This window comes from Cucumis sativus, chromosome 2 (assembly GCF_000004075.3).
Source record: "Cucumis sativus cultivar 9930 chromosome 2, Cucumber_9930_V3, whole genome shotgun sequence".
In the NCBI taxonomy this organism is placed as follows: domain Eukaryota; kingdom Viridiplantae; phylum Streptophyta; class Magnoliopsida; order Cucurbitales; family Cucurbitaceae; genus Cucumis; species Cucumis sativus.
In genome coordinates, this window is record NC_026656.2 from 14,068,013 (window position 1) to 14,086,168 (window position 18,156).

Sequence of the window (18,156 nt, forward strand, 5' to 3'; positions counted from 1 at the left end):
AACACTTTATGAAAAGCAAATTCCTTTAAAAATAAGAACACGTCTTCAACGATTTTATCTCTAAAAACACCCATAAAATAGTCTCTGACTTAATTTAAATTTACCTTTTATGTGTTGACATGGATAGATTTATTATAATTAGTTATCCAATTCAACCAAAACTTCATTCTTCCTCAATTCTTATGCCACCAACAGTCCAAATGCGTCAAAACATATTGATGAAAAGGTAATCTCCCGTTTTACTTGAGAAATGTTTTGGCTGGCAACTACAAAAGATTGAACGATAGGTTTTCACAAAATTTTCCATAACACAAATCTGTATAGTAAGTTCGAGTGTTAGCATTTCTTAAGACCCGAGTGCGTGCTAAAGGGAGGAAGAAAAACATTTAATAAAATAATATGCTTTGATATCACTACAGTAAATGAAATGTACAAAACCGATACAACACTACAAATCATTTACTACAAAAGAAAATAAAAGGAACTTATACTAAAACAAACAATCACAATGGAGGCCAAAAAATGGAGGGAAAAGAAAAGACGAAACCCACATACAAACATACAAACTATATAATATATAATACATCGAGCAGTTCTTCAAATGCAATCTGTTCAGCCGCTTTGTTGGGGAATGTGCAAGCAAACTCAGTAATGGCCAAAACCATGAAAGTTCATCTAGAAGCAGTGTCAAAATTAGTTTAACCAAACGGTGAAGGTACAGGTTCTGCAAGAGCATCTGATCGTTTTATGCTTCCCATGCCACAGATTATGCATCCAGGAGATGTTAGAGCTGAAAATTTAGCACCACAAAGATCGCACACATCATAACCGATAGTTGACAATCGGCTGAGGGTGGCAGCACAAAACATCGAGGGATCTTCTTGTGGATCAATGGACTTGTTCAACAAACCTCTTTGAACACACATGTCAATGAGGCTCCTCAACTCATCTTGCTTGCTTGCAGGAGCTTTGGAGAAGAGAAGTTCAAGCATCTGTTTGGAATAAGCGTAATTTTGAACCTCCATATTTCGTTTTATGGCAGTTCGAATACAATTTATCCGATGCTTTGCAAGAAGAGGCAAAGAACCTAAATGGCGTGATAGTCTGCCCATTTCATCTTTGGCACTAAGTGCACTTGATCCTTGTACCTTTTGTAATCGTCCGATTTCCTGCCGAAGATTCAACTGTTAGACAAACAAGATCTGGGACACTAAAACATAATGATTGTCAAACTTTTGATTCATATGATATTTGCTTTTATTTTATAATTGCCAAAACTTCAATGGCTAGAAAAAAAATTAGGGTACTGCTGAAAGGCCTCGGAAATCAATACCTGAAGAAGAGTAACAGCTATCTTGTACTGAGCACATATGGTCGCTTGAGCTTTAATATCAGCTCCTCGAGAATGGTCTTTGGCAAGTGCCAGAAAAGCTTCATCAAAACAAGACAGAGCATCTGAAAGATGATTCTGCTCTAGATGCGCTAACCCAGTCTTGAAGCATATGGAAGCAGCAGCACCACGGGGAACCTGCATGAGGAAATTAAGGTTGAAAATGATAAAGAAGGAATTAAACCAACAATTAAAACGTTACTGCTACAGCTAGAGAGAGGAATGCTGCATTGCAGATAGTTGAGCATTTAACCACCAGTATTTATTTATTTTTAAGCCAATTTAAACACCAGTTGATTAAAAAGGATTTGTGAACCTGTCCAGGTCGCACAGAAGTTGCTTGAGGTGGAGGAGGCTTTCCAGAATCAGCAGAATTTGGAACTCCTAGAACACTGAGATCAATAGGCTGTGAAGGAAATGAAGGCTGTGCTGGCTGAACTGCCTGAACTGAAGGCGGCATGGCAGTGGGCTGACCCAAGGATTGTGGTGGCACACCACCATCAGGTAGTCCAATTGATTCAAAAGGTAAAGCCGGTTGCTGGGAAGCTTGAGGGGGAACACCACCATCTGGAAGTCCAACATTAACTTCCGGTGCATTGGCCTGGTTGGAGGAGACCTTGTTGCTGTCAACTCCACGGGAAGCTGGATCTAACTGTGAAAGGTAAGTTCCAGGAGGAGGAAGGGAAGCTGCAATCTGAAGAGAAGGAATTGTATTCTGGAAAAAGTCCTCTGGAATGGGTCTGGCCGCAACTCCTGCACCCGTGCCCTGGGTAGAAGTCTGTAGGACTGGTGCAGGTTGCATCAATGAATCTGTACCAAAAGGATCAACCGGGGTGGCAGAAACAATTGGAGCTGTTAAAGCAGTTGTAGCAGGAGGTTGGGATAAATTTTGTGCAAGGTCCGGAGTGCTGCCAGTCAATGACTTGGTTCTGCTAATGGGTGGACCAAATCCTTCCCCAAGTTTAAATTGCATCGTAGCTTCTTTAATCTTTTTCACATCAACTGTGGGAGATGTAACCGGTTTATCTCGTATTCTAATATGTAGCTTTCGAGTTTTTGAAACATTCTCTTCATCACTACTGCTACCATCATTAGCAGTACCATACATCGTTTTCTTGAACTCTTCTTCCGCTTTAGCCTGTTCATCTGCAGCGGCTGAACTTTGTTTCATAAGAGTTTCCAGACCCATCAAATTATCCTTCGAGTCACCATCAGAAGATGCCTTGGATTTATTAGAAATGGATTTTGCTAAAGGTGTTTGAAGCCCAGTGGCCTTATCAACATTTCCACCAGCGGGTGCAAAAGACTTGACCAGGCTGTCCTCACTTACTACTTCAACGATACTGCCTCTACCTTTAACTGAGCCAAGGTAAACACCAATATGATCAGCAACAATTGAAGGTATAGAACCATCATCTGTTTTCATATATGGCATCACTTCTGCAGCTAGCTCCCATTGTGGTATAGCCTTCAAGTTGGTGGGAGTTTTGATTTCCCAGTTTCCACCTCCCCATTCTGGACCTTTGGGAACCATGCTCTCGGCAGCAAAGTTTGCAAAAATACCTTGTGTCCATCCTGTAGAGCGGACCCTTAAAATTCGCTCACAATATCGCCTCAGTTCAGAATCTGTTCCATCCTCTTCCAATTTTTGAGCTAAACGACGCAATGCACTAGGGTTAAGATGGCAGATAAATAAATCAAGTATGCTATCATTGTCTGCTATAACTTCAAAAGTTTCTTTGGCACTATCGAACTGACCAAACCTGCAAACTTAACTCAGTCAGATTTTTGGGAGAAAAAAAACAAAAACAAACTTATCACAGATTGATGAAAAGGAAGAAAATCGTTCAGAGACACAAACTCCCAAAGGGAGAGAAGAAAAACAAAAAGAGACAATTGCAGCCAAAAGGATTTTTCACAAGTTCCAATAAAGGAATCAAGAAAGCACAACTCACTACATTTTTTTTAAGCAGCATATGACCAAAAGCGACCAATCCCTCCCAGTAAGAAAATGAATTCAAACAAAAGGATAAATATAAATGCAAAGAAAAAAAGATTAAAAAGATGAAAACCAAAAGAAAGTAATGCCCAATCATACTCAGTACTAAGAGAATGGATTTTGAGCTATTGAATCAACATGCAGATGGCAACAAGGAAAACCAAGAGAGAAGTGTGATCTTATCTGCATACTTGATACAAGCATAACCCAACTGCCGAAACCGATGGAACAAGTGAGAGGTTGGAGGGCATCTGGGGTAATCTCTAGATCGTAAGAACTCATCCTTTAAAACGGATAAAGCAGTAGAAAAACGAAGTGCTTTAATAGCATATATACCCCGCAACACCTGAGTTCATCGATCAACAGATGGAGAAAAATCACAATTAATAATAAAAACTAGAGAAATTGCATCAAGTGACAAAAACATTTAGAAAAAAACAGATCATGGCACCTATTTTTTGCATATTGTGAATATGGCAAAATTAGTGATATCAGACGGCTATCAGACAGTAATCATAGGGCTATCAGATGGTAATCATAGGGTTATCGGCTTTTAAATTTGCTACTTTTGCAATTTAGAAAATGTAGTGACATGGACCCTATTATCATAAATTTTTTTGCTATTTTTACAAGAGCCTCTAAAAAATAATTAAGAGCAACATGTTTGGAAAGTGCAATAGGGTGAGAGAAAACAACACATGCTCCATCACTCACCTGCGTAAACTGTGGACCAGCTTGGGACAAGGACACTGCAAGATCTCCACAGACAGGAGGACCACCAGCTAAAATATCAAGAGACCTTGGAGTGATGCGCAAGCTGTCAAATCTTCATGGAGTAACATTCTAAGTCAGGTTTCATAACTTCAGATGAATTCAGCACAGATAAGGTAATAAAAGATCCATTAGAAAAAACGTGGTGTTATAAGATCTTATTTAACCAAGAATATAGCAAATTCAACAAAACTAAAATATCTGCAAATGGAAAGAAAAAAACCTTGATGTGATTTGGTATAATATTTCTGAAAGATCAAGCTTCTGCTCAAAGCGTTGTTGCATTGTAGCAAAACCAATAAGAAGAGGTTCAAGAAGTCCAACGAGACAACTCCTTATCTCTACTACCTTCTTCTGTCTGGGATTTATCTCTGTTGGATTTGCAAGCAGCAACCGGTCATTCAAAGCACCAACAAGAACTGCACAGAAGTAGCACATTTCTGGTCAGACTTACATAAGAGACATACGATATTTGCGGTTACGTCATACATCATAGATAAATACATTATAAATACAGTAAAAGGAAGAATTATATAGTTGCAAGAAGGAAAACCGACAGCTAGATTGTAAAACACACCTGCATAAGGCATACTGATCGAAAGAATGGTCCTCACTTTTCCATCCCAGCCAAGCACACTAATCGCTGTTGCTGTAGAAAAGACGAGTGCTGGTCCAATCCACAGCAAAGATCGATAGTGCACATTAGTTAAGTGTTCCAACAAGTTCTTCTGATCAGAAAAGGTCACAATTTGTGGAAAAAGTTCTATGCTTCATAAAAAACCTAACTCCTATTTCGAGAATATAGTGTAGTACTGGTCAATATTATTTATAGTGGTACACATTTCCTAAGAGTTACACAATTGAGGTACAAATTATGATTTATAATAATGTACCCCTTCAACATTATTTTCCTGCTAATTATCAGAACTTCTAAATTGGTTTTAAATTCTAGAGCTTTCCAAAAACAATTTTGATTTGTTCCTGAAACATAAAAATGTAAGACTCCGCCAAATTTACAATTTTTTCTTGTATCCCAGTAGGTAAACAAAGAACGGCTTATCAACTTTTCTTTTAAGGAAAAAACTTTTCGTTGATGAAATGAAAAGAGACTAATGCTCAAAGTACAATGGAACAGAAAAAGTAAAGAAGAACAGCTTATCAACTAATGTCAAGGATATTGAAGGAATTCCCTTATCAAATTTCGCATAAGTGCTTGCCAGTATATCAAGATCAGCTGAAACCATAAGCACTCTCTGGGTGGTTAGTACTCCAGCAACAAGCCCTCTAAGAGTTTCTTGCCAGTGAACCTGCAAAAGCAAAATGATTTATTTTTCCATGAGCATCATAGAAATGATTGGTCTCCAGAAGAATAAAATTTTTAAAATTCGATTCCTCTTTAGAAGATAATAAACCTCATGACAAAATATATGTCAAACAAATTCACTTAACTAATTGATTTATTTATTTATTGATTTATCTAAATTTGGGGCCAGGGTACATGATATAGATGCTATAGTTTGAATAGTATTTAATAAATTAACTTTATTAGCTATTGAGAAACCTTTTAATTATTCCATATAGTATAGATGTTTTCCTTAAAAGGTCCTTTCTATAGTGAAATATACTAGCCAACTAATTGATTTCATTTCTTTTCCTGCTCCTACTTGGTGTCTCAACTGACCAAATCTAAGATCTTTGTAACTACTCCATATTTACTTTACGCACTAGTTGGAGAGTTTTTTTTTTTTGATAAGAGACAAGTATATTCATATAACAAAACAGAACAGCCTAAGGGCGAGGGACAAGAGGGCCCTCCCCGGAAGAAGCTAGGGAACTAAGAAATGATAGCCTTCCAATTGTTGAAAATCATAGAAAGGCTATAATTACAAAAGTGTTTGGTGTAATTCGTACTCCACCAAGAAGCTGTGTGTTGAACCACAGTCCAAAAAGAATCAAAAGAATTAAATCTATCTTCAAAAATTCTGCTATTCCTTTCTTTCCAAATGCACCACAAAAGGGAGCGAGTCACACATTTCCATAAGATGTTTCCTTTTGGGCTATAACCTCTAATGTTGAGACCTTCAATCATCCAGCTATCAATCTTACTAGGAAGACAAAGCTCCAAGTAAAAAATACCAAAGTGTTCCAAGCTTTTTTTGTAAAGAGACAATGAAGAAATAGATGATCCAAGGTTTCCTCATCTTTAGAGCAAAGACAACACATCAAGGGGCTAAGCAATGTGTTCTGAACTTTTTTTTTGTAGCTTCTCATGGGTGTTGAGGCTTCTGTAAGCAAGCGACCATAAGAAAAACTTCACCTTCTTCAGAATTTTATTCTTCCAAATATGACGTAGTTAAGTTAAGAAAAGTAGACTTCGTAGTGAAGTTGTCATTCATGTTAGGAATCCATTTAAGACTATCATTCCTTTCAGTGGGGGCCCAAGAATGAAGAATTTCTAAAGCTGAGGCCGCATTGGCAATCTCGTTATCGAGCATATTTCTTCTAAGGCCCAAATTCCAAGAATGAGTTTTTAAACAACTGTATTAGCATCAACTTTGTACTTTCATTTACATCAACTTCAATAGGATGTACGCTAATATCTTGTTGCTCTTGTTTTGTTCAGGATATTTTTCCTCAACTCCTGAAATTGGTTTCAAACTCTTTTACTGCATTTTTCTTGGTTATTCTCATAATTAAAATGAATTCTAATGCTATTTTCCAGTCCTTGTAGGTGTATCGTTCTTCTTTGATGATAACCCTTTTTCTTCAACATCACCATGTCCAATTTAAATTGTATGCCGCATGAGCGTGAACATGTACCATTCAAACAAAGTAAATGAGAGTATTCTGCTTTGCTTCCCCTTTTGTACTAATACTAAAAGCAGAAAGAAAAATGTGTAGACAATTCCTCACATAATAACAAAAGTTCTTACTCATCTTCGTGGCTCTGCTTACCTGAAGTACAATCTCATTTACTTTCAGCTTAATTGACTTTCTCCCCTCACCCTTCGTTGGTACATAGTTACCATCAGCTGTCGAATTCCGATGTCCCTGAACCAGTTTTGCCAAGCCAATCTGGTCCCCATGAGATGCAAACATTAATGTTGATTCTACAAATGCAATGAATTAATCTATCAGCATAATGCAGCATTCATGGCACTAATTTAATAGAATAAAGCATGAATAGATGAATAGGGAATGTGTGCTCATTTACCTAAGGGGGTAGGAAAGATACGGTCCACTTCAGTTTCAAACATAAATGGCATAGGTCCACGGATAGAATTGTTATTAGTCTCTGTACTGTGGTTGTCTTCAAGAACTTTTTCATTGTCATTCTCTTGTGAAGTCTTTCCTCCTGGTAGTATATATAAAGCAAGTCCAGTCTTGTCGTCATCTAGAATAGCAAACTGATTCTCATTGGGACCAATAAAGGCAGCATCTCGACCTAAGGACACCAAAAATATAGTGATTCAATTGTGTTCCCAATCATGCCTGTATTTCTCATATATTTACCTTAATGCATTGAAACATATTGAATGTATAAATACATACCTTTGACTGTGGTGCATTTACTGTTTGCTGTTTGAGAATCAGTATTTTCCCAATAAAGTACAACTTCATTAGTGGCCCCACTAAACTCATAAGTTACAAGAAATAGACGCTGCTTTCTACTATGAACAATGAACTTCGGATGAAATTCAACATTCCCTGGGATCTGCAGGATTAAAATTTTCTCCACATTGAAATCCCACCTTTTGATTTGGATAAACTGAAGACTACATAATAATTATTGATAATATATAGGTCAAAATATTACCGATGTATACAGTTTCTTATAGATGCTATCTGAACCAGAGCATAGATTATATGCCATGAGGTTTTGACCATCTATATAAAAAGCCCTAACAGGATAATGAAGAACTCGGTTTTCTTTACTGAAGAAATTCAACTCCAAATGAAAGGGCTGTCATTTTATACAATAATGTTAGATATCCCAGAAAACACAACACAATATTGTAAATACATACAATACAAGTATTGCACTGGAAAAGATACCTGGCAAACTGGAACATCCTTCAAATGATGTTTGGAATCTAAAATTGTGATGATAGGTAACCGAGAAATTGGAGCATTTTTTGCATGGCCTTCCATAAAATGCTAAAGAATAATACAAGAAAGATATAAGAGCTCTTTTGATACAAGAAACAATAAACAGAGGAGTTGAATTGAAAAATATATCAAATCTGAAAAAGACATACAAAAAATTCCAAGATTATGGATCAAAATCTCTCATCAGAAACTCACATTTTCAAGAACAAACTTGCATATTTAACTTGAGCTTAAAAGTTCACACATAAAACAAGATCTCTATAACATGAAAAAGCCACAAATAATAATGTAACCTACACTGTGAAGGAAAGCCTTCCGAGCAATGTCCGATATAGTAAGTGAACTATGGCTGCCCAAAATGGTAAAAAAAAGATAATCAGAAAGTTATTCAAGAATCCTCAGTTCGAAATGACTTGAACTATCAAAACTTTGACTAATTGGGTTTATGTTTCCAATAAAAGAAAAACAAAAATAAATAATTTTGACCAAAAAAAGATAAGGGTGGATAAAGCCAAAAAGGTCATAACTCATGAGTATAGAAGTACCGCTAGTATTAAGTTTTATTCTTCTTCTTCTTTTTTCTTTGGGAGAGGAAACAAGTATTCTATTTCATTGAGAAATGGAATTACAAAAAGGAGAAAACCCAACCACTTATAGTAGATTACAAAAATGATCTCCAAGAAGTAACCACTAGTGTTAATTTTGAGACATGCAAGCATTAATATTTTTCAGTTCTCTTTTCAGAAAGGAGAGATGAAATGAAGGAACCAACATTTCTCATTTAAAAAATTAAAAATAGAATAGAATCTCACTATTTGACAGTATTATAAGTAGAATACATTAAAAGTTGTTATCCGGGACCCCAACCCCACATATCCAGGATTGCACCCTGTACCACTCTATCCAATGGTATTGAAGGATGAAACTTGAATTGTGTATGAAGAATTTTTTTCAAGGAAACAGATGATTTGAAAGGTCATTCATCTGTTCAGTTTTTGAAGTCAGATGATGGTTAACTCAGGAAATCACCAAACTCAGGTGCACAATCCTTTGTTTTTCGAAATGATCCAGTCAACGGGAAAAGAAGTAAATAGTTTGCACCTTGGAAAACGAAAGATCTGGCAATGACTAATATAACTTTTAGTGGTCTAGATGAGGACGAGATTTGGACAATTTCTTGATTTGTGCATGTCATCTTTGCATGGGCCAAATCTACTTTGTGTCCTTCCAAATTTGTTGGATGTCCAACAAGGGACTACAAATGAGAAGGAGATTGGTTCATTGAGTCAAGAATTGGTAGCCGAAGGATCATCCAAGGAGTCATATGAAGAGAAAATTGGTGCAGTTTTTGAATATGGATGTGACATTGCATGTCCTTCAAAGTGTTCTCTTAATGTTTAATGAATGGTGAAAATATCAATCATTCCATCAAAGTGTTCTCTGGAATTCCTAGATTATTTTGGGTCAACCATCAACAAGATTGAAGAGCTTTTGGTTAAGTATCTCTCAACAATTTATGTTTGGTCGAGACAACGGGTACTGTGTTTCAGTTTAATTACTTAGGTTGGCATGCATGAGAAGGTTGTAATTGAGAAAGTTAACGTGTTGCACCTTTGCTTTTTTAGCTTTTTTCTGTTTAAGTTTTTGTCTATTTGGTGGTTTCTTTCAACAAAATTTTGCATACTACTGAAGATGGCATTTTCTTTGCTTTCATCAAAGGTTTATGGAAGTTCTTTTCTTCTTGGCAGTATCTTGCTGCAGCTTTTGCAGCTCAATTGGGAGTAGATTTTGTTGCTTCAGCTCATTGGCTTGTCAAGATCTTCGTAGCTGTTTTGCTCTTCAACGTTCTTCCGTTTCTTTTTTAACTCTTGTAGTATTTGGAGGTTTCTATTTTATTTGGTTGTTTTTTTTTTCCTGTTTTTTTGGGTGCTTCCTCTTTGAACCTTGAAATATGCTTCACCAACTCTCACTACTTGACTTACACTTACCCTTTCATTGATAAAAACAAAACATGTTTCTTAATTCTAAACCTAATATATTTCTAAAAAGCCAATTCAAAAGTTTTGCTTTCAGCTTCAACATAATTCAAGAGCAAAGACCCAAAAAGAAAAAAGAACACAAAAAAAAAGTAAAGGAGATGCTAGCCCTTTCCCCTTTTTCGTTCAATCGAGTACAAAATGCATAAACTCACCCTTTCAGATGATGTTCTTGCAGCTGCGCTTGAAGTTGATGGTCAGCTAATATTCCAGATGCACCCAAGGATGAAAGCTTTTCTTTCAAAACAGATGCTGTAATAGCCAAAAAAACCAACAGGTTGAACATAACATGAAAGAAGATGGCACACAAAAAGAGGAAAGCTTCTATGTTTTGCGGCATCGTCAGATTGTATGGGCGTGACAAAAAGCAATCTTACATCAATTAGAAAATGTGTGCATATCATTTCATTAAACTATTGTTGGATCTCCGAACTTAGAAGTACCACAGTAAACTAGTAACATGTGAGGCCCCCAATTACCGTTCAGAATGAAATAAGGGCCAAGAAGGAAAATACGACCTCGACAATTTAGTTAAGACAATGGATTGGAGGGTGGGGACCAGGGGAATGTAAACGAAATGTGGAATCTGTGTAACGGGGATGGTAGTACATGTTATGAGGTCAGGTATTTTGTGCGTTTCAGTGTAAAGGAGAGGTGATAGAGGCTGCAAGATCTGAAAGGAGTATAAAATTTTCACTATAAATATGGCCTATAAGTCTATGCAGTAAGAAGGGCAATTACCAGAAGATCCTCTTGCACTTTGCAGAACTGCAAATAGCTGCTTTCGTCCTTCCCTTGTGTATGCAGCCCTGTTTTTTACAGTATCAGCACCTGACATGTTCTGTCAACCAAAAATGTGAATCTTTCTGGAAACTAACAAACCATTTAGTTTCTATAACATCGATTCACTTAACTGCAAACAGCAACGCTGCTAAATTGAGTTTAGGATGAACTTGTAATGCTTTGATCCTAGGTAGGGGATAAACTGCTTCTCCACCCTGCTGAGAAAGGATGCGAGGTATATCGATTGATTCAATTACTGCCAAAACATAAATAAATATAAGAAAATCAAAACAATTAGTACAACAAAAACACAAACAGAATGATATTTGTCTTCATTTGGTTGCCTTAATATTCCCTTGTTATATTTATTTTTCTGCTTTCTGCTCAAAGAAGAATGAAGACAATGCAAAAAATAAATGATCATCACAATCAAAACAATCAATCTTGATGTGTGTAGGCCAAATGAACGAACCATAAGCCATTTAAATTTCCCAAACGGAAGAAGTAAGGAAACAACAAAGAAGGGATAATAATATTCAAACCTAAAAACTTCAAAAGTTTTAGAAAAATGCATAAAGCACCGTCAAAACTTTAGCCGACCTTTCAATGGAATAATACACGGAAAAATAATAAAGAGAAAAGGCCAACTCTTTTCAATATGAAAAACTAAGCTTGCATTGTTAAAAAAAAAAAAAAAAAAAAAACTCATAGAGGTAATTATATTTCAAAGGGAAAAAGCTCCAACAAAGAACCACTATTAGTTCAACACATCAACAAAACTTATTTCCTAATAATAGATTTGTGATAAAATTATTCAATAACACCTCACCTGCAGGCTCAAAAAAATTTGCTTGCATGGGAGGTCTATTTGGATTCAGGATGACTCGCGTTTTCCAAACTTGGAGGTTTCCGTCTTTGGAAAGACTTACAAGTAACCGCAACATTGGTAACCAAGCAACTGAAATAATTGGCTGAGAACCCACTTGCGTACTGAAATTTCAATAGAAAAAGAAAACTATTACGACATTTCCAACTTTAAGAAGGTAAACTACTTAAAGCGATTAATGCAATAAATGGCATCTACTCTTCATGATGCTAGAAAAAATCCCAATGAATCCAGCATTTCAAGCACAAACGAACACTCAAAAAACTGTGGTCTGAGGGCTAGTAGAGACTCTAGCTATAGAAGGCTAGGTAAAACCTGGAAAATTAGAAGTAGCTTCTCCTCAAAAAATCAAGCAGACTGACGTTAATATACATACAAAATTGTACATACACATACCATTCGGGAGTACGATGTTAACAGTATGTTCTACACTTATCTTCTCCTCAAAAAATCATGTAGGATAGGATATCTTCTTAATGATTTTCTTCCTTTGAGCCTCTTTTCATTTCTTCTATGTAAAGTTTCACTTCTTAAAAAAGAAATATATTTTTATATCTCCTTCCTAATATGTAGCGATTATTTTTTCCTCAAAACATCATGTAGGATACGATATCTTTTCAATGTCTTAGTCTCTTATCACTTCTTCAACGTAAAATTTTAATTTCTTGATACAAGATATTATATCTTTTTTGTCTTTAATAATTTGTGGCAAAAAAACTTGCAAACAACTCCATGCAAGGTCCTACAATAGTCAAAATGTTCAAACCCACCTCATCAATGCACATCCCTCCCAATCCCAACCTTTTCCCTCAAAAAATTCAAATGTAAACATTCTTGCATTCAGTAACTTGTCAATCTATCATGGAATTATATGAGAACTTCTTTCATCACTTGTCCTTAAGCCATACATGCCCCATCAAACCATAAAAAAAAAAAAGAATCAGAAAATTAGTAAAATTACAAGATGCAGAGATGAGCAATCTTGTTTGAACCCCAGAATGCTTAATAGTAACCAACTTAACACCCCAAACGTTCCCTTAAGAGTTAGAATTTCTAGAGCACCAGATGGAAAATTTAAAATAATCAATTTGATGGCACGTAAATAGCATGCAAATGAAACAAGTGACCATAACTACTCACATTCCAATCATACTAGGCTTCTCAGTTGAAACATCTCATGTCAAAGACTATAATAACCACTAACTATAATAACCAACTCAACACCCCAAACGCCCCTTAAGATTTAGAAGTTCTAGACCACAAGATGGAAAATTTTAAATAATCAATTTGATGGCATGTAAAGCATGCAAATGGAACAAGTAACCATAATGACTCACATCCCAATCATACTAGGCTTCTCAATTGAAACATCCCATGCCAAAAGTGTACCCCTCCGGTCACCAACAAAAATCCACTCCAGAGTTGGATGAAAAGCAAATGCTCCAGCACCAATGAGTTTTATAGTGTTGTCAACTGAGCACAAAATGAAATTAAAACATTTGTTACTTTCATAAATACAGGGTGCACCATCCTAACAAAGAAAAAAGAAGGAATCTTCTTATCTCACGTTGCAGAGTATAATGAACAGCATAAGTATGAATGTTATATGCTCGAATCAAGCCATCAGCATATGCCACGTACTGCACAAGGAAAAAGAACATATCCTTAGAGTGTCTTTGAACACAAAAGAAGATATTTGAAATTGTACGAAGGATACAAATATTACCAATAGAGGTAGGCGAGGATGGCATGCAAGATTCACAATAGGTTTCTTCAAGTCAGTCTTAATTTTTGTTGGTGTTCTACCTCCTTCAACCGTTCCAACAACTATCGTGTAGCAACAAATATTCGACAGTTACACAGGCAATTATGCACCTTAACAATAAAACAAGACATAATCACAAAGAATATTGAAATTTATTAATTGATGGTAGCTGACCTGTCACACTCATTCTTTTGTGGAATCCAAAAAACACAACAGGTTGTAGGGGTGTCAAAGCAAGATGCACTTCTGTATCAGATGAAATTTGTTCCATCTTCTTCTCAGGGGAATGCAAGACACAAGTTTGTTCTGAGTCAAAGTCACAAGATCGGATTGTGCAATCCTACAGAAGGGAAGGTAAGAAACTAGGGTCAAAACGATTACCTACCTAACGTGGCCCATTCTTACTTCACTGCAGTATTTCTACAACTCCTCCAGCTACTATACCTACGGAATCAGATAGAAATTCTAACAGACTCCCCAGCCACACATTGCATAAACCCTAAAAAAGGGCAAAAAAAAATCTCCAAAACCTAGCTAATTGAGAGAGAGGTAGATAGAGAAATGTTACAGAACTTTGAAATACTGGTAAGCTGGATTGAACATTGAAGTCATCCAACCCTCTGATCATACTTTTTTCTTCTTTTTTCTTTTTTTTTTTGATAAGAAACAAATATATTCAAGAGGACAAAAGAAGAACAGCCTAAGGGTAAGGGACGAAGGGACCCTCCCAAGAAAAACCAGCAAATAAGAGCCTTCCAATTGTTAAAAATCATAGAAAGACGAAAAAGGATTCAGTCAAGTACAATGAGACATAAAGAGAAATTACAAAAAAGTTTTGTCAGAGTCCAATGAGAACATAGAGCCTAACAAAAGACCAAACATAATCCGAGTCCTCATCAACCTAATAGGAATGTTCTTACTTGTTGAGATATATTAGTAATCACTTAGAGAGTTTGTCTATGCTATTTGGTTATACCATACCTTTAAAAAGCTCTATTGTTCCTCTCACCCCACACCACCCACAAATATAGCACACACCTCAGAAGCCAAAGAAAGGGACCCTTCTCCTCACTTAACGGATTGAGAAAAGACTCCTAGAGCAAGACTCCAACATCTTTGTGCCAAGCCGTAATGTCAAATGTTTGAAACAAAGAATCCCAAACCAAGTAGCAGACTCACAACACAAAAGAATATGGACTAGGTCTTCCTTCGCCTTCCAACAAAAGATACAACAAAAGGGACCCACAAGCAAGGGCAGCTTCCTCTTATGTCAATTCAACGTGTTAGCATGACCGTGTAAGACCTTCTAAGTAAAGAACCTCACTTTCATTGGAATCTTAATCCTCCAAAGCACCAAAAATACATACATCCCTATGGGAGACGGATCGATCAAATTACGAATTTACGAAAGAACGACTTACATAAGATCCCCTCCAAAAGGATCAAGGTTCCAAATCCTCACATCTCTTCTCCCACATCTAAAGGGGTGGCCCTAAAGTGAAGAACGAAGAGTAGTCACCTCCATTGTTTCCCTATTGGAAAGAGCGCGACAAAACCTAAAAGAAAAAAGAAACGAGTTCCCAGTCCCCAACAGAAAATCATCAGCAAAATTATTTTTGAGAACTGAAAAATGATACAATCGGGGGAACAGAGAAGAAAGAGGTCTCTCCCCAACCCAATGATCTTCCTAAAAATAAGTATTTTTCCCCTCCTCCACCACACAACGGACGAAATAAAAAAGGTAGCTCTTTTGAAATAATCTTCTACAAGTTCCAATGAGAGTTTTTAACCCCTTAAATATTACCACTCAAAAGGGTGGGAGCTATGTTTACTAACAATAATCCTATGCCAGAGGGAGTTCGGTTTAGAGGTGAAATGCCAAAGCCATTTAGCTAACGATACTATTGCATTTTTTCTTTCAGTTATCTCAATAAATTTGGTTCTTTGTAAGAAAAAATTATAGAGAAAAAAGGGAAACAAAAAACTCAAGAATGTTGAAAATTGTCATAATGGACCAACCTCAAGCATTGCAATCACAGCATGCCCACTTGTGGGGCTATAAGACATGCGAACAACTCGAGCACCAATGTCAAGGGAAGAAATCTTGCAACCAGTTAATGCATCACATTCTGTGACCAAAAAAAATTAACATAAAAAAGTCTCATCCAAAAAGGAAACGGAGTATATAGCCAGAAAAAGAATATGCATCAATAAGAAATGCTTTTCAAAAACTGGTTAATAAGATTGCTAGATGCTAAGTTTATGACATTATGGCTAGTCATTATGCCGTTCCCCATTATTCAGGAACGTGTCAACTCATACGTAAAATATAGCATTATGTAACTACTCTCTTAGGGATATTTGTACTGATTGGGAGGTGTTCCTTGTAGCCCCAAGTATTTCCTGTTGTTAAGAACATTACTTCAATGAAATCCAAAATCCGTTCTCTGTTTCTCTTCCCAAAAGAAAATAAAAAATATCAACTACAACCATATAAACCCTAGTAATAATCAGACCACTCAAGTCCCCAACTACGAGTATGTTATTATGACTTATCAGATCCCGGAATGATCCCAATCCAAGCAAAAATAGTCAACGAGAAAGACTACACAGTTCACTCAAGTTCCCCGTCTTCTACTCAACTTTCATCAAGTATTTCCAAATTAGAAGTTGATTTACAAAGAATAATTATGGCGTTTCATAAGCCAGCAGCCTATAACATTTAGTGAATAATCTTGACATTAGAGCCTTTACCCAATTATCGTAAGATCCAGAATTGAACCGCTCACTTGGCGTTAGAGAGAGAAAACAGGAACCAAATGAAATAGTTCACAAATGAAGTGAAGAAGAAATAATTACTGACCGACGATGTAAGTCCCGATGGCGACGGCAACGAGTGCCTGATGGGAATGAAATGCAGCAGCATGAGGTTGCAACGGTTTGAGACCTCTCCCAACATGGCGTAGATCCAGATGATGAATCGTGTTCCACTCCATTTTCTACCGAGATTTCAGCCTTACAGCTTCCGCGTCATATAAACATAGACAGAGTATAACTTGAATTCAAGAATAAAAATCCAGTTCAGAAAAAGTTGTAAATCAAATTGGATCAAGAACAACAAGGGAACTATGAATTAGATCTTTAATGCTAGGATGATTCAAATGGTACCTGCTGAATTAACAACAATCGATCTGCTTTGGTTTATCCAACTCCGCGTTAAGAGTTCGAAGGAAATGAAGAAACCGAACACGATCTCAAGTGGGCTTCAACCCAAGAGTTTCCTCATTTCATTTCCGCCCGACCGAAAGTTAGCTAACAGGCGGAAAGTCCATCATCAGTCCCAAACCAAAATTTAAGGCTAAGGTTATAAAAATTACTTTTCCGAACTTTTTACCTTTGGGTAAAAATTATCTCATAATTTTTCACAAGTTTCAATTGAATAAAAATCTTAGCATTAGCATTTGATTAAGATTATAAGTGTATGTTTAAAAAATGTTTTTAAATTCAATTTTAATTATTGTCTTTTATCATATAACATCAAAGGAAGAAAGGGAGATAGGAGTTTAAGTTGCATCTTATTTTTGAAGTTTGGACTATAACTGATGGGTCAAAGATCATTTCTCTCGAGGTTTTCATTTGATCATCGTGCAATTTGATGTTTTAATTGCAAGGAGATTATTGAAGACATGAAGAAGTAAATTTAATTGTTCTAAGGTTCTTCATGGAAGGAGATTCTTGAGGATTAAAAGAAGGAAAGAAAATGGAGAAAAAGGAAAGAAAACAACTTAATTGGACCACCCAAAATCGAAAATAGAATGGACCCAAAATCAAACCATTGATTTTGGCTTTTATTAGACATTGGTTTGATATCCATTTTACCAAGTCAGGTGGTTCGATTGGGTTTCAATATTGGTCATAATCTAAAGAACCAAACTGACTAAACCTCCATTAACATCATGAATTCTAATATGGGATCTTATCAGGAGATCATGTTTCAAAAGTTCATAATTAACTATCATTGTTCAATTTAATAAATGGAAATGGATGAATGGTTGTAATGCTAATGATACAGGCTAATCAAATGAGCTTCTCAACTCACTTGATCATATGATTTACTCATTCCAAGTGTGATCTAGATACGTAATATCCTGTTAAGAAAATATCATCGTCTCTTCTCCAATGATTACTCAATACTCTTAGTAAAATATGGCTTCAATCTCTTCTCAAAATCAAGTAACGTCACATTAAAATCTCTCCCTACAATTCACATGAGAGTGACAAACTGCTCGATTCGTTCTAGTAACTTTTTTAGCAACTCAATTGTCACAAAATCTAACTAGTAAAGTACTCAAATATTAGTTTAGCACTTAAATCACAACATTGATTTATATTGAAAATTTAACGAATTTAGGTCAC

The 18,156-nt window shown here is 36.2% G+C and overlaps 1 protein-coding gene across 1 annotated transcript; it reads right to left on the reverse strand.

Moving 5' to 3' along the window:
• Positions 1-358: 358 nt before the first annotated feature.
• LOC101204486 (hypothetical protein) lies at positions 359-17,069 on the reverse strand. Its single transcript, XM_011651043.2, has 25 exons — positions 16,909-17,069; positions 16,604-16,795; positions 15,760-15,869; positions 13,915-14,080; positions 13,702-13,802; positions 13,543-13,615; positions 13,313-13,448; positions 11,919-12,079; positions 11,221-11,345; positions 11,048-11,147; positions 10,462-10,558; positions 8,568-8,619; positions 8,217-8,318; positions 7,978-8,124; positions 7,713-7,875; positions 7,375-7,605; positions 7,116-7,270; positions 5,339-5,467; positions 4,738-4,855; positions 4,384-4,579; positions 4,104-4,215; positions 3,581-3,735; positions 1,707-3,153; positions 1,334-1,528; positions 359-1,169 (listed from the first exon to the last, which is right to left on the reverse strand). The coding sequence occupies exons 2-25, from the start codon at positions 16,734-16,736 to the stop codon at positions 699-701; spliced, it is 4,875 nt and encodes a 1,624-aa protein (XP_011649345.2). The 5' UTR covers positions 16,737-16,795; positions 16,909-17,069; the 3' UTR covers positions 359-698.
• Positions 17,070-18,156: the final 1,087 nt, after the last annotated feature.